We start from the raw sequence: 13143 nt of genomic DNA on the forward strand, positions 1-13143 counted from the left end.
ATTAGGGAAGTCCGCAACAAAAACTATTTTTTCCTCTGTCACTTTACTCCTTTTGATTAAAAAAAACCAAACCAAACCAAACCAAAAAAATAACCCCAAACCAACCAACTAACCCAAAAAAAAAAAAAAAAAAAAAAGCCCAAAAAGTAAAGAAAACAAAAAAAAGGACCTTTTTCATATTTGGTACAATACAGGAAGTTAGAGAAAAGCTACTATACAGCAAATTTTATCCACCAACACACATTTAATATCTAGTGTAGCATTATGGCAAACTAAATGCATGTTTGGACTTTATAATACTTCCCAAAATCTTTGCTACTGAAACATATACGTGTTATGGAATATATGCTCATAATCTCACTGTAGTAAAGACAACATACAGTATGACTTATAACTACGGTAAGAATGCTAACTAAAGAATGCAGCTGCAAAGTTCTATTGCATAAAGAAGCTTTCTTGTTTAAACTTTAAAGAAGCAAGTTTAGTAAAATATTCTAAGACACTTACCTTACCCTAGTCACTGGCAACTCTAATAAAAGCCACAGTCTGTCACTAGCATACTTTTTGTGTTAATTTTAAAAAAATTTGGTGTGAGCTTTGATGGATCTTTCACGATTCAATAACAAGATGATTATCTTGATACAATTAGAAGGGGTCTTTTAACCTTACATGCTCACAGAATAGAAAACAATTCATATTCATATATAACGAACACTTTTCTCCCCATGTTTGCAAACAAGTGTGGTAAGTCTACACACACAAAGAAATGCTCTTGTTATTCTTAACTGGAAACTGTGTGTATGTGTATGTATGTATATATATATTCAAAACTATGAGTATGTGTGTGAATATAGAATAGGGCATGTTTTTCTCCTTGCCCTTGTGTATGTAAGGACAGCTGCATAGAGGCTGAGAGAGATACCAGAGCTTCTGAGCAATCCTTTGCTTTTGCTGTTCTAATCAGCTTCTCGTGTACAAACATCCACCTCCTGAGGCATGTCTGCACAGCTGATGAAAGACTTACATTTTGTAGCCTGCCCTGGAAAATACAGGAGCATAAAGAAAGCTGACTATATCCCCTTTAAAAATCAGGCCCAGCACTCCCACCACTGTGAATCATGACTGGTCCAGTCCTGCTTTCCCAGAGCAGACCTTCACATCCCAGAACAGACCTTCATATCCCAGAACTTGCCTGCGCAGCTCACGCTGACATGGGGAGCACGAAGCAGTGCTCCTGCCCAACTGTAAATTCCTTCTGAGACATAAGGAAAGCAGTTCGGATCAGAAACAAGCCTGAGGGGGCTTCTATTTCTTGCTTTCTGACCCTGAGGTACAAGTGACACTACAGAGCCTTGGGCCTGATGTGACTGTCAGCAAAGTGGCTGTTGGAGCCTTGTGGTTGCAATAGGCTCTCCCTTTCTGGCCACACTCGAAACAGCAAACATGGTAGGTTTAGCTACGATAGAACAGTTACAATTCATCTGTAGCTGTATTATCCCTTGTCCACTCCAGATGAATATTTTACAAAAGCTAAACCTGTGGTATAACTCTTCTCTCTATATAAATATATATGTATATACATACACTCATACATATACAAATACTAACCCACAGACAAAATATTTTCTGAACGGTTCAATAGCAACAAGTCAACAGATAGATAGAGAAAAAACTAAGTCAATCTGTTTTCTGTTCCCCCAAACTCCAGTTTAGATATCCTGGTCTTGTAACATTCAGAGAAATTTCGCATCAGCCTTGCATCTTGCAAGACGGATACGTTAACAAATGGCAGGTAAGTTAAAGGCTGTCAAACACCAATATACAGTCAGACAGAGTAAGTGAGGCTGCAAATTAAACTGAATTTGGAGCAACTGAGGCCTAGTAGTGAAGAAAGTAAGTGAAAACTGCAATCTTCAGATCTGATGGTTTCTCTTTTCTTGTTGTCATGGCAACTCGGTACGACAGCTTCAAATTTCAGGAGTTCTTACAGACCTGTGCAACGGGAAATGCATGTGAGTATTACTACACAGACTGCAGTATCTTTAACTTTTTGGGGTTTTTCCCCCCCATCAAAATACTGATTGAGTGCATCCACATCACCAGTAATTACATATATATTACCCAGTTATTTGTGAAGTCAGAAATCTCCAAAAATAACCCCCCGGATGTTGCCTGGAGCATTCAGAGCCTTTTGTAGTGCAATTCAGGAAGATGTAGTGCATAAATCTCAAGCCAGGACCTGATTCTCCCTATTTGACACCTTGATCATTTATTTTAGTACAAGAGTGCAAGTAAAACGCCAGAGAGTTAGTCCCTCATGTGCACGCATTCTGACAAGCAGAAAGCAAATAAAGAATATCTTAAAAAATAACACATTTATAGTGCCTTATATTTTGTGCATATACCAGGGAATAAAAGAACTGGCACACCATATTAATGTTGCTACAGAATTATAAATCTTATGTAGACTGTCCACCTTTTTTTTTCTTTTTCAATAAAGTGAAGGTAGCATAACTTGAATGATTTTATCTGAAATAAGATGGGCACTCTGATAACACAAAGGTAGTGAAGAAAATCAGAAAAACAGAGATGAGGAGCAAATGTAACATTAGCTGTAGCTAATGGGTCACTTTCCTCCAATTTTGCTTAAATATTAGTAAATTGCAAATATTTGCCTTTGCCATAAAAACATATAAGGATAGAAAGAATAATATTCACAAAACACACAGCTAAATTTGATCTGGATCTTCTCAAACAAATTCAACTTCTGACCTTACAGTGGTGCTTTCCTGGTTGTACTGGTTTTGGCTGGGATGGAGTTAATTCTCTTCATAGTAGCAGGTATGGGGCTGTGTTTTGTATTTGTGCTGGAAACAGTGCTGATAACACAGGGATGTTTTGGTTACTGCTGAGCAGTGTTTACACAGAGTCAAGGTCTTTTCTGCTCCTCACCCCACAAGCAAGCAGGCGGAGAGGGTGCATAGGGAGTTGCGGAGGACACAGCTGGGATAGCTGAGCCCAACAGACCTGAGGGATATCCCATGCCCTGTGGCATCATGCTCAGCGTAGAAAGCTGGGGGAAAGGAGAAGGAAATAGGAGGAAATCTGGAGTGACAGTTTTTCTCTTCCCAGGTAACCACTGAGCCTGATGGAGCCCTGCTCTGCTGGGCATGGCTGAACACTGGCCTGCCCAGGGGAAGTGGTGAATGAATTCTTTATTTTGCTTTGTTTGTCTGCGTAGCTTCTGCTGTGCCTATTTAACTTTCCTTATCTTAACCCACGAGTTTTCTCACTTCTCCCCTTCTGATTCTCTTCCCTGTCCCACCAGGGGGAATGAGCAGCTCTGTGGTGTTCAGCTGTCTACTAGATTTAAGCCACAAAAATGCACCGAAGGCTTCATACTCTCTACCTAGTGAGGAGATAACTCCAGTATCAAAGCACCAAAATGCAAGTCAAACATACACATCAAAACTCACAAACATTCAGGAAATGTTTGTCTAATATATATTGCACCTCTACACTTAAACGGTGCAATATCAATAGTTTCGTCACAGCCACAGACACATGCAGCGCGAACAGCTTGTTGTTATGGTCATTATTAGATGCTGGTTTGTGCTCTTGTTTTTAATTATCTGCTTTTCTTTTGGGGCAAATCAAGTTTAATATAATTATCGATAAGGCTATTTTACTTTATCTGTTTCTTTCTTGTTATTATCTTGATATTGTTTGAATTGACTTCAGTATTAAATTCTGCCAGCTGGAGGCCTGTCCAGATGGGTTGTGCAGCAAGTCAGACACCTGGATAGCATGGAACAGCCTGTTCTTTCCCCTGCAGCATAACCTCAGTTCTGTTAAACAAAGGTCAGTAAAGCAAATTAAGCGAGTGTAAGAATCTACAGAGGGAGTGATGGATGGGGCTTACTGAAGTGAGATGTATCACTGAGATTTCCAAAGAAGACAAATATGGAACAGCTAGGTTCATGGATTTTTACCACGCTGTTTAAAGAAAATGTCTGGCCACAAAATTAGGACCCAGACTTAAACATAGGAAATTTATGATCATAACTTGGCAAAGTTTGGATATATTTGGATTAGGGATTACAGCTAGGACTAAATTCTGATAAACAACTTTATCTCCTGGGGTAGTGAAAAACAAAAGTTAAGCACCCTGAACTTACAGACCATCTGAAAAATAACATTTCCTGATCACAGTGGAGCTTAGTGTCATTAAAGGACATTTGTTTAATCCTGACTCAAAGGAAGTAACACCAGCCTTTGGCTTGGCAAAGGTACTCTGAATCTTTAGGAGATCCCTGAAGGTCTTCCTTCTAGGGACAGGCACTTGTACATGATGGATGAACAGCAGCTGTAGCACTGAATTTTGTACAATCCATAGGCTGAAACTTCAGCAGAGGAATCTGTCATCACAAAATTAGTAAGTATCACATGGATTCAAGGAGCTAGTGACTGCTTCACTAACAGCATGTAAATAAAGGGCAATATTTGTTGATTTATGTGCAGACCTGAAGAAAAGCTTGTATATTTTACATCATATTGACAGATATAACAGATGTTACTACCTTATCACACACCTTGCCTTTTCTGAGTAAACTACGTATTAAAACTAGATAGTTTGGGTTTAATTATGAATATGTTTTCTTCCTATGCTAGTTTTCTATCTATTAAAGATCAGTTTCTCTCTCACACAAAACAAGCATGCTTTTGATTCTCCCTGTTACCCCACCTGCCTCTTTAAGCACCACCTCAATCCTTCTCCATTTCATCTCAGTCTACAGTCCCTGCCAGTTCTTTTTTTTCTACTGAAACTACTTCTCAACTTCATCCTTTCTGTCCTATCACCTGCCTTTGGCCCATCTAATCACATGCCTGGAAATGTGATGTTCCCTTGGTTCCTGCCACTATCTCCTTTACTGTCATTTCTCTAATCACTTTTCCAGCATGTCCTTTGGTCTTATTCCCTCCATCCCAGGTTTTTAGGGAAACCCTCCACTTTAATTTCCTCCACTTTAATTTCTTCCCCTTATTTGTGACACCATTTATGCACTTCATCAATCACTTCAATGCTGATAGTCCACAGATCTTACTTCCTTTCAACCAATCACTTCAGTGCTTATAGTCCACGGATCTTGCTTTCTTTACCTGCTTTTCCATTTAGACCAGAAGAGTTGAGCTCTTACTTTGATACCTTTTTAATGCTTAGCTGAGAGCTCTGCACAGCTAAAACTGAGCTCTTAAATATTTTCCCTAAAGCACTCCCTTCCAGTTCTTCCTTTGATTGCTCAAGACAAGAGTATTATCCTGCCTCTTATTCAAGCCTAAAAACAGAAACAAACTGGAAAAGGTTTTTTGGCATGGAATCTCTTTTCTAGGTGTGTGTATTAGGTTACGTCTTAATCTAGAGGATTCTTTTTCACACATTGTCCCAAAGGGCTTTTTCCAGCCATTCAAACAGCTAAATCTCCTACCCAGGCTCTACTCAGTTAGCAGTTTTGCAACATCTTTTCATAGCCCTTGACAAATTCAAGCTACTGTGTGCTCGTATCTTGTCAGTCTCTCGCTGAAGAGAGCATTTTCCCAGTCTGCCACTTTGACAAAACCTCTGTTACTGCGACTCCTTCATGGCCTCTTGCCTACTGCACATATTTTCCTGGATTATCCCTACATGACCTGTTTTTCCTCTCATTCACAGCCCATGATGACAGATTTCATTGACATATTTGGGGTTTTCCCCAAGCTTTCCCATGTAATAGGAGCTCCATAAAATGCTGTCTCCTTAACATCTGCTTTGCTGACACATCTACAAAAATCTTGGCATGGTTAGAGGGTGCCAAGAGTATTATGAATTCAGCTCAGCCCTTTCACCAGCCTCAACTGGAGTTGTATTTAAAGAATTATCTTATTCCAGACATTGTTTGGAAGAATAGGATATATGCCTCTGGTCTTGACTTGACCCTTTCATAAAAGTGGATTGCTGAAGGAGTGACTTTTGGCTTTTAAAATCAGCTTCAACATTCAAAATTATGGGCTATAAAATTTCAGTAGTAATCATCTTTGTCAGTTCCAGTAAAAGTGCTGTTATTGTTCTTTCCATTGCACAGAAAATTGCTTATGTCCGATACAGAAGTTAGTCTATGTTTAGTTTCTTCAGTTAATAACAGAAACTATCAGCGACAAACGTATTTTCTAAAAATATTCTGATATAGTCATATCATTAGTTACTGGACAAACATTCTGGGCAGTAACTCCCTTAATACCAAATCTATAGAAATCAACAAAAACAAAGTATTGTGCAAAAAACTGAATGATGAATCTAAGCAGATTTTCTGAAATCTACAGAAATACTCTATTGTAAATTCTCTGGGGAATCTCCATATTTAAAACCTCTCTGTTATCCCAACTGGATTTCCAATGTTCATTATCGTTTTCTGTATAGAAATTGCAGTTTTCTCATTTGGCTTTTTTTTTTCTTTATTCTCCCCATAAAGAAGGACCAAAAGAAAGTTCCAGAAATACACACACACTTGCAAATTATTAGGGTCTACTTCTTATTTGAGCCCCATGTCTAAAGACTACTGACTTCCAGGGTTTATTCACTGACTTCAATGAAATTATGTTGATTATTTAACTTATTTAACCCGTTATAATGTATTTTATATCACTCATGATGTAAAGTTTGCAGCTGGCAACAGCACAAAAAAGATATTAGTATTTAAGGAATACTGTCTGTATAAAATGTGCAAATAATGTGTGCAGGGAGCACATTTGCTGATCCATGCTAACTATCTCTTTTAGGAACTTAATGCCCTGATAAGCCTGCGCCTGGCAGGTTTAGATCTGTACACTAATGATCATTATGAGTAGCAATTATTTAATTTTCCTTGTATTGGTTGTTAAGAACAGCACTGTCTCCATTGCTGGTCTCAGCACTCCAGAGTTGTTACACACCATGTGTTGTTTTAAATGTGATTTCTGTTGAGCTACAAGAAGTAACGTGTTGCATAAGTTTTCTGGTATGAAAGCTATAATGTCAGTGTGTGCATCGTTGTCCTCATGTGGTCACTCACACCTTTCCCTGTACATGCCTGGGGAATGCACAAGCAGCATACAGCTAGCATAGCTGTATAGAACTTCCTTCTCCAAAAATCACTCTCTCTGAAGCCTCTAATGTGATCTTCACCATTTTTATCTCACAGTTCTCCTCTGCTCTCTACTTGAGAGATACATTCAACCACATTCCTTTTAAGATAACAGTCAAATAGTGAGATAACAGTGAAATAGGGAGGGTTATTTTTGTGTGCTAGCTGTAAGAATTATTACTATTCTGGTTAATGAGTCTCAGATAAGAAAGCACAACTCATTATCAGAAGCAGATGGTGTCTGTTGGCATTAGTACATTGGCATTGGAAGATGATGTTTGATTTGGCTGGTCAAGAAAGCTGTCAAATATTGTACGTGTTTATCTGATCTAATGTGCTAATAGTATGGATATAATAATACCATAGGAATGTAGGTCTAAGTGTTCTGTTTAGGTCAGGAGATTCATGATGTAGAAACTTACATGGAAAAAAAGAAAAGAAACCCCTTTCTACTCCCACTAAATTCTATTGATGTTAGCTGCAACTGGAATGTCAAAAGAGTTGTTGATGTTGGTGGCAAACTCCACAGCATAGGTCTGAATGGTCATCTAGCCATGGGGTTTTAGATGCAGAATTGGATAAAGAGCACACTGCCTAATACAAAAGGTTCATAATATTGACATAGTCAATGACTATAGCTCTGTTTATTTCACAGTGGGCTAATGCAAAGTTTATTTCTTACGTTGATCCACGTGATTGATAGAAGTAAAATGGAGAATAAATGCACATAACTATAAGACAAAGATTTCATGATGGTCCATACTAGGAAAAAGGCAACTGGTAGCTTGTAACCTCATTCACTCTGGTTCAGGTGGCCAAGAGCTCACATTCCAGCAGAACCCTTCTAATCAACCAATAAATAATCTAGTTTGCAAAATTACTTTGGATTTCAGAAAATGCTCTGGCATCTCCCAGGCACTCTAGCTTTCCCTGCTGCAGCCCTAGTTACAGTTTTCTGAACATATTTACATATTAGTGTCTCAACTCCCTGCTTATTTTAAAGAAACAAATCTAAAAAGAGTAATTCAAAGCCTTTGAAAGATGTGTTCCTTATGAGACCAAACTCACCCCTCATTACACAGACTATGCTCCCATATTGCAGTTAAGACATCATAAAAAAAAAGGCATTTAAGTTTCATGCTGACCTGCTACTCAGGAATGAACTTTACCCAAGATACATTCATCCTCTAATTCCCATTTAACATAGAGAAGAGAGTCAACACAGCTGGAGCTTGAAGTTAACTCATGCATGCTCCATTTCTTTCAGATTTCATTCAATTACCCTTTCATCAGAAATATTATATTAATCTTTGCATAATTAAAAGTCTATGTTACATCATGGACTTCATCGAAACCTCAGTAATGTTAAAGAGGTAATGTGAAAATGGTAGAAAAGATCAGAACCATGTTTCTGTTTAGGCAGCTCATCAACATCCAGGTATTCCTTTCCTGGATTTACCATGTATAAAAGGACATTAATTAGATATACAGATATTTATTTAACCTTTACATGGAACTTATTTCAAAAATCATAAATGTGTTTCATGTACATCCCTGGTTGATTTGTCATGGATAGTTTCTGACACCAGAAAGCGTCATAGTATTTGTACTATATAACTATAAATTACAAATATTTTGCACTTTTGTGTAAAATAATCGTTTTATAGCTATGCTTTTCTGTGACTTTGTCAATGGTCCAAAGCACTGCCTAGGCTTTGCTGCAAGTGACGAAATCTAGTGTTCCTTGGATTTTGACTACCCTGGTATTGTCTCAAAAAAGGACAGAATCTTTTCACCCCAAATCTCATTGAATTTGAAAGAAAAACACCTATCCCAGACAGATACCATGTGCTCCATTCACACAGTTAAGAAATTCAGTTTTTGGAATAACAGTAGGTATCCTTGTGACTGCTCTAATTAGTGATCTCACTGAGTAATAACATCTTGTGGAAAACTTTATAAGGAGGAGAGAAACAAATGAGTTTATCCTGAAAATTTGCAGCTTACAACAGCATATACAATTTGTTTCCCATTTATGTGAGGAAATGTTTTCAAAATTCTTAATGATAGGAAAAACACCGTATGAATTAGTGCTGTTTGCAAAATGAGCGTCTCATAATTCTACTCAAGGGTGAAATCATATTCAAAGGGTATCTGTCTGACACCAGCAGATGATGTCTCCAAGAGTCCTTCTCACAGTTAGAACTCATTTATTATAAGACTATACTCACAGATCTGAAACTGTGCTGATTTATGCCAAAGCGCTCTTAACGCTTCTGACTTGTCACTGTTGAATCCTTGTTTCTGCTTCATCTCTTCCTTGCCATGTACCCACATGTACTCACTCTGTAATGGGCTGTTCTTATGAAGTGTAAAATGTATGTGTGTGCATATAAGAAGCTCCATCTGAGAGAAAAGTTCTTCAGGTGAACTAAAAGATTAGCTATGTGTGTTTAGAAATTCAGAAACATTCTAGGCGGTCCAGTGCACTGCTATGTTTATCAAATAAAGCATCTTCTAATGCAATTCCTGTTCACTAGCACCATGAAATATCTTACTGGGGCTGGGGGTGGTAGTCATTCTAGGTTCTATGGCAAAGCAGCTAAGATGTCCTAGATTATAATTATTTTTAATTAATATGAATTTTAGCTGGAGACTTTGCCAAAGCAATGCCATTTTCTTTTGACCAATGGAAAATAAATACTTCCTTTCCTTTCCAGTTCTTTCAAAACAAAACAATTGCAGAGATGCCTGCCTGCAGTCTGGAAATATATGTTCCCATGCTGTAATAAATTTAGCTGAGCACTTGAAAATTTTCAGTAAATGAAATGAGGAAGTACAATTTTGAAGTAGCATTGAGCAATTTCATAATTTTTTATATTTATGATGAAAATGAAATGCATCAAGTGTAACAACTGCACAACCTTTAAAGCTAAGTATAACTGCTTAAGCAGTCAGATCTCATCTTTGACAGCAGTACAGGTTAGTTTACTATCAGTTTTTAATAAGTGGAACATGAACAGAAATAGTCCAGACGCATTCAGATGTGCAGGTATACACTAATCCCAGTTTGAAATACTAAATGAATAATCTGAAAAAAATCTTATTACATAAGACTAAAAACAAGAAGAAAGTATTATGCTTACAAGCCATGGAAAAGGAAAAATAAAATTAGAAAATTGCCACGTTTGGATATGTTGGAATCAGGCTATTTCAAAATTTGTCAGGAAGACCTCATAAGCACAGCAGCTTACATAAGCGCTAACCAACACATCTACAAATGAAGTGCAAGGGTAAAGTAAGGCTTTAAGACCTAGTCTGAATTACTCCACATATCAACAGCCTTTTAAAGGACATTGTAACTGCTAGGTGTCTAGTAGAGGAGCAAAAGCAACATCATCTAACCTTTAGGCACAACAGATCTCCCCAATTCATCTTTAATTTCATTTCACATCTAAAACTGAATAGCAAGCCGACCACATGCAGAGCGCATTGAGTGTTTGTATGTTATACAGTGGGGAAATATCCAAGAACAAAGACAGTCAAAAGAAAGAAAAATCCCATGGTGTATAGTGGCCATTAATAACAGAAAAAATATAAAATTTGAACTGGCCATTTATTCAGTTCTAGTTTTTAGTCATAGTCCATTACAGAACAATTCAGATGATAACTATCTGAAGTTATATATTTATATGACTTTAAGAGGCTGTTCAGAAAAGAAATACAAAATATTATATATCAACAGTTACTGTGGAGAAAATGAAAACATAAAATGTTCATTTGAATTCACAACACTGAATGGTCTATCAAACCAATTTATTTAAATGTTCATTTCATGTCTACAGAATGACCATCAGGAACAGTATTAGAGCTCTTCGGGAAGGAGCTATATTTGCTAGTAACATTGTTCTCTATTGCATTCCAAGCACGCATCTTCTAAATTATTGTATTTTTTCCCATCTATACTTGTGGAACATGTTTGGATGGTTTAAAATGTGTGTAAAATGCCATTTCCCACCTAATTGACTCCATAAAATGTAATGTCATTAAGTACATTTTAAATATGCTGATGTACAATTTGAGGGTATTTCTGTTTGTCATGTCTACATGACTAGGTATATAAATATCCTGTCTCCAATTATGTCCATACATATGGAATTCTGTGCCATTTCAAGCACCATTAAGTTTAGGTGGGCTCCCAAAGCCAACTGCACAACAAATTGCAAGATTGAGTACACCTGCAGAGAAATTAGAAGACCAGACACAATAGTCTGTGTTAAAAGCGAGATTCATATCAAGACTGTCTCAATTTAAATGCAATCCTTTAACTGCCTTACTACAGGGGTAACATCCTTTCCTTACTACAGTCTAATCAACCAAGGTCTTTAAAGAGACAAATAACAGTGGTATTTTTTTCATACACACAATTGAGAAAGCATCTGTATTCACTGATAATTCAGCAGTAACAATAATAATGTTAATATGGGCAAAAGGATCTGTAACAAAGATATTAAGTAGTGAAGTAATAGTGGGTATTGCTGCTGTTATTATCGGTTTTAGGAAGTGAGATTTATATCACTGGAATTCACTAAATGTCAGGTCTTTCCAATTACTTGGCATCATTTAAGTGCTACTTTAAGGACTGACATTATATGTGCTCTAATGCAAGAACACAAAATTAGAGTAGTGCAACCCACACCACTACCCCCAAGCCTCTTTCACAGCAAAACTCTTAGCCCATATTGGTAGTTTTTGAAATTCTAGCCAATCTAGGGATATTTTACTACTCAGAAATGGGAAAATTTATCTTGAAAATTTTCCTAGTCTTGAAAATTAAACTGCTCTGAAAAGGAGAAAATTGCAGCTTCCTCTTTGGAACTAAAAGGAACAAGGATGACTTTTTTTTTTTTTTTTCCCTTGGGAAAACCAAAACTCCTGCAAAAACTAAACAGTAGTTGAGCCCTGAAAAAAAAAAATAAATAAAAACCTACTCAGTTGTCCAAAACTAATCCAAATAACTCTCAATAAAGGCTGAAATCTGTGAATCTGCAGGTAACAAACCTGCCCTTATAATGGAAAGAGCAATGACCTTAAAGGTCTTTTCCATTTGAAACCTGCTGTGATTTGCCTTAGTCTTATGCCATTCAGGAATGCATTACCTCAGTCTTCAGACATTTGACGTTCCTGCAGAAATAACACAGGCTATATAGGAGATACAGGTGCTTCTGTGGCTTTGAAAAATGAGCTATGTGAAAGGTAACATTGCAGTTTGTCTATGTTCAGGTACATTCAAATCCAACAGTTTAGTAGCATTTGAATTTTTATAATGGTTTATTAACAAATATGTCGTTTTCCAGGGAAAAAAAAACACCACCTTTTTGTCATTGACCCTGCAGCTGCATTCGCCAAATCGGAGAAACATTCTGGTGGGGGACAGCAGGCATTAAACCAGGGAAAGTTAGTGGAAATTAATAGGAAGTTAAATTAAAGGGTATCTCTAAGGCTTCTTCTTTGCAATCACAGTACAGACATCTGTCTGAGTCTCTGCTTTTCAACACACCTGAGGCCTTTCACCCTCAGTTTAACAAATTAATTTCAATGTAGAGACCTCCAGCTTATTTAATTTCTTTGCAGCAGTAATTCCCCCCAGTCTTTTACCTTACTTTTTGCTCATAATAATGGAATTCTTTACTTATTTCAGCTCAAAGTCAATTTACAAGTTTACAATCCACTGGCCAGGTTCACTAAGAGTAGTTTGTTGTCAGTGGTTGACAGTCATCTAAGATATAATTTTTTTTTTTCATCATGAAATGTTAAAAGTCCTGTCTTTTTCTAACAAGGAAATTAAAGTAAGCAATTTTAAGACTTATTATTCCTTCCAATATTTGTTAACATTAACTATTATAACTTTGGAAAGGCTTTTACCTGTCCACTATACATCTTTCCAGCCTGATTTCAGCAACTCCCAGTGGTAATAAGTTAGGCT

The 13143-nt window shown here is 37.1% G+C and overlaps 1 protein-coding gene across 1 annotated transcript in view; it reads right to left on the bottom strand.

Moving 5' to 3' along the window:
* Nucleotides 1–1400: 1400 nt before the first annotated feature.
* CDH13 (cadherin 13) overlaps nucleotides 1401–13143 on the bottom strand; it is a gene marked incomplete at its 5' end in the record, with an annotated part of 59513 nt that continues 47770 nt past the window's right edge. Inside the window, one exon of the mRNA XM_010016241.1 lies at nucleotides 1401–1992. Coding sequence (XP_010014543.1) covers nucleotides 1985–1992 — 8 coding nt within the window. The remainder of the gene's footprint in view (nucleotides 1993–13143) is intronic.

This window comes from Nestor notabilis, unplaced genomic scaffold, assembly GCF_000696875.1.
Source record: "Nestor notabilis isolate BGI_N333 unplaced genomic scaffold, ASM69687v1 scaffold16070, whole genome shotgun sequence".
Lineage (NCBI taxonomy): Eukaryota > Metazoa > Chordata > Aves > Psittaciformes > Psittacidae > Nestor > Nestor notabilis.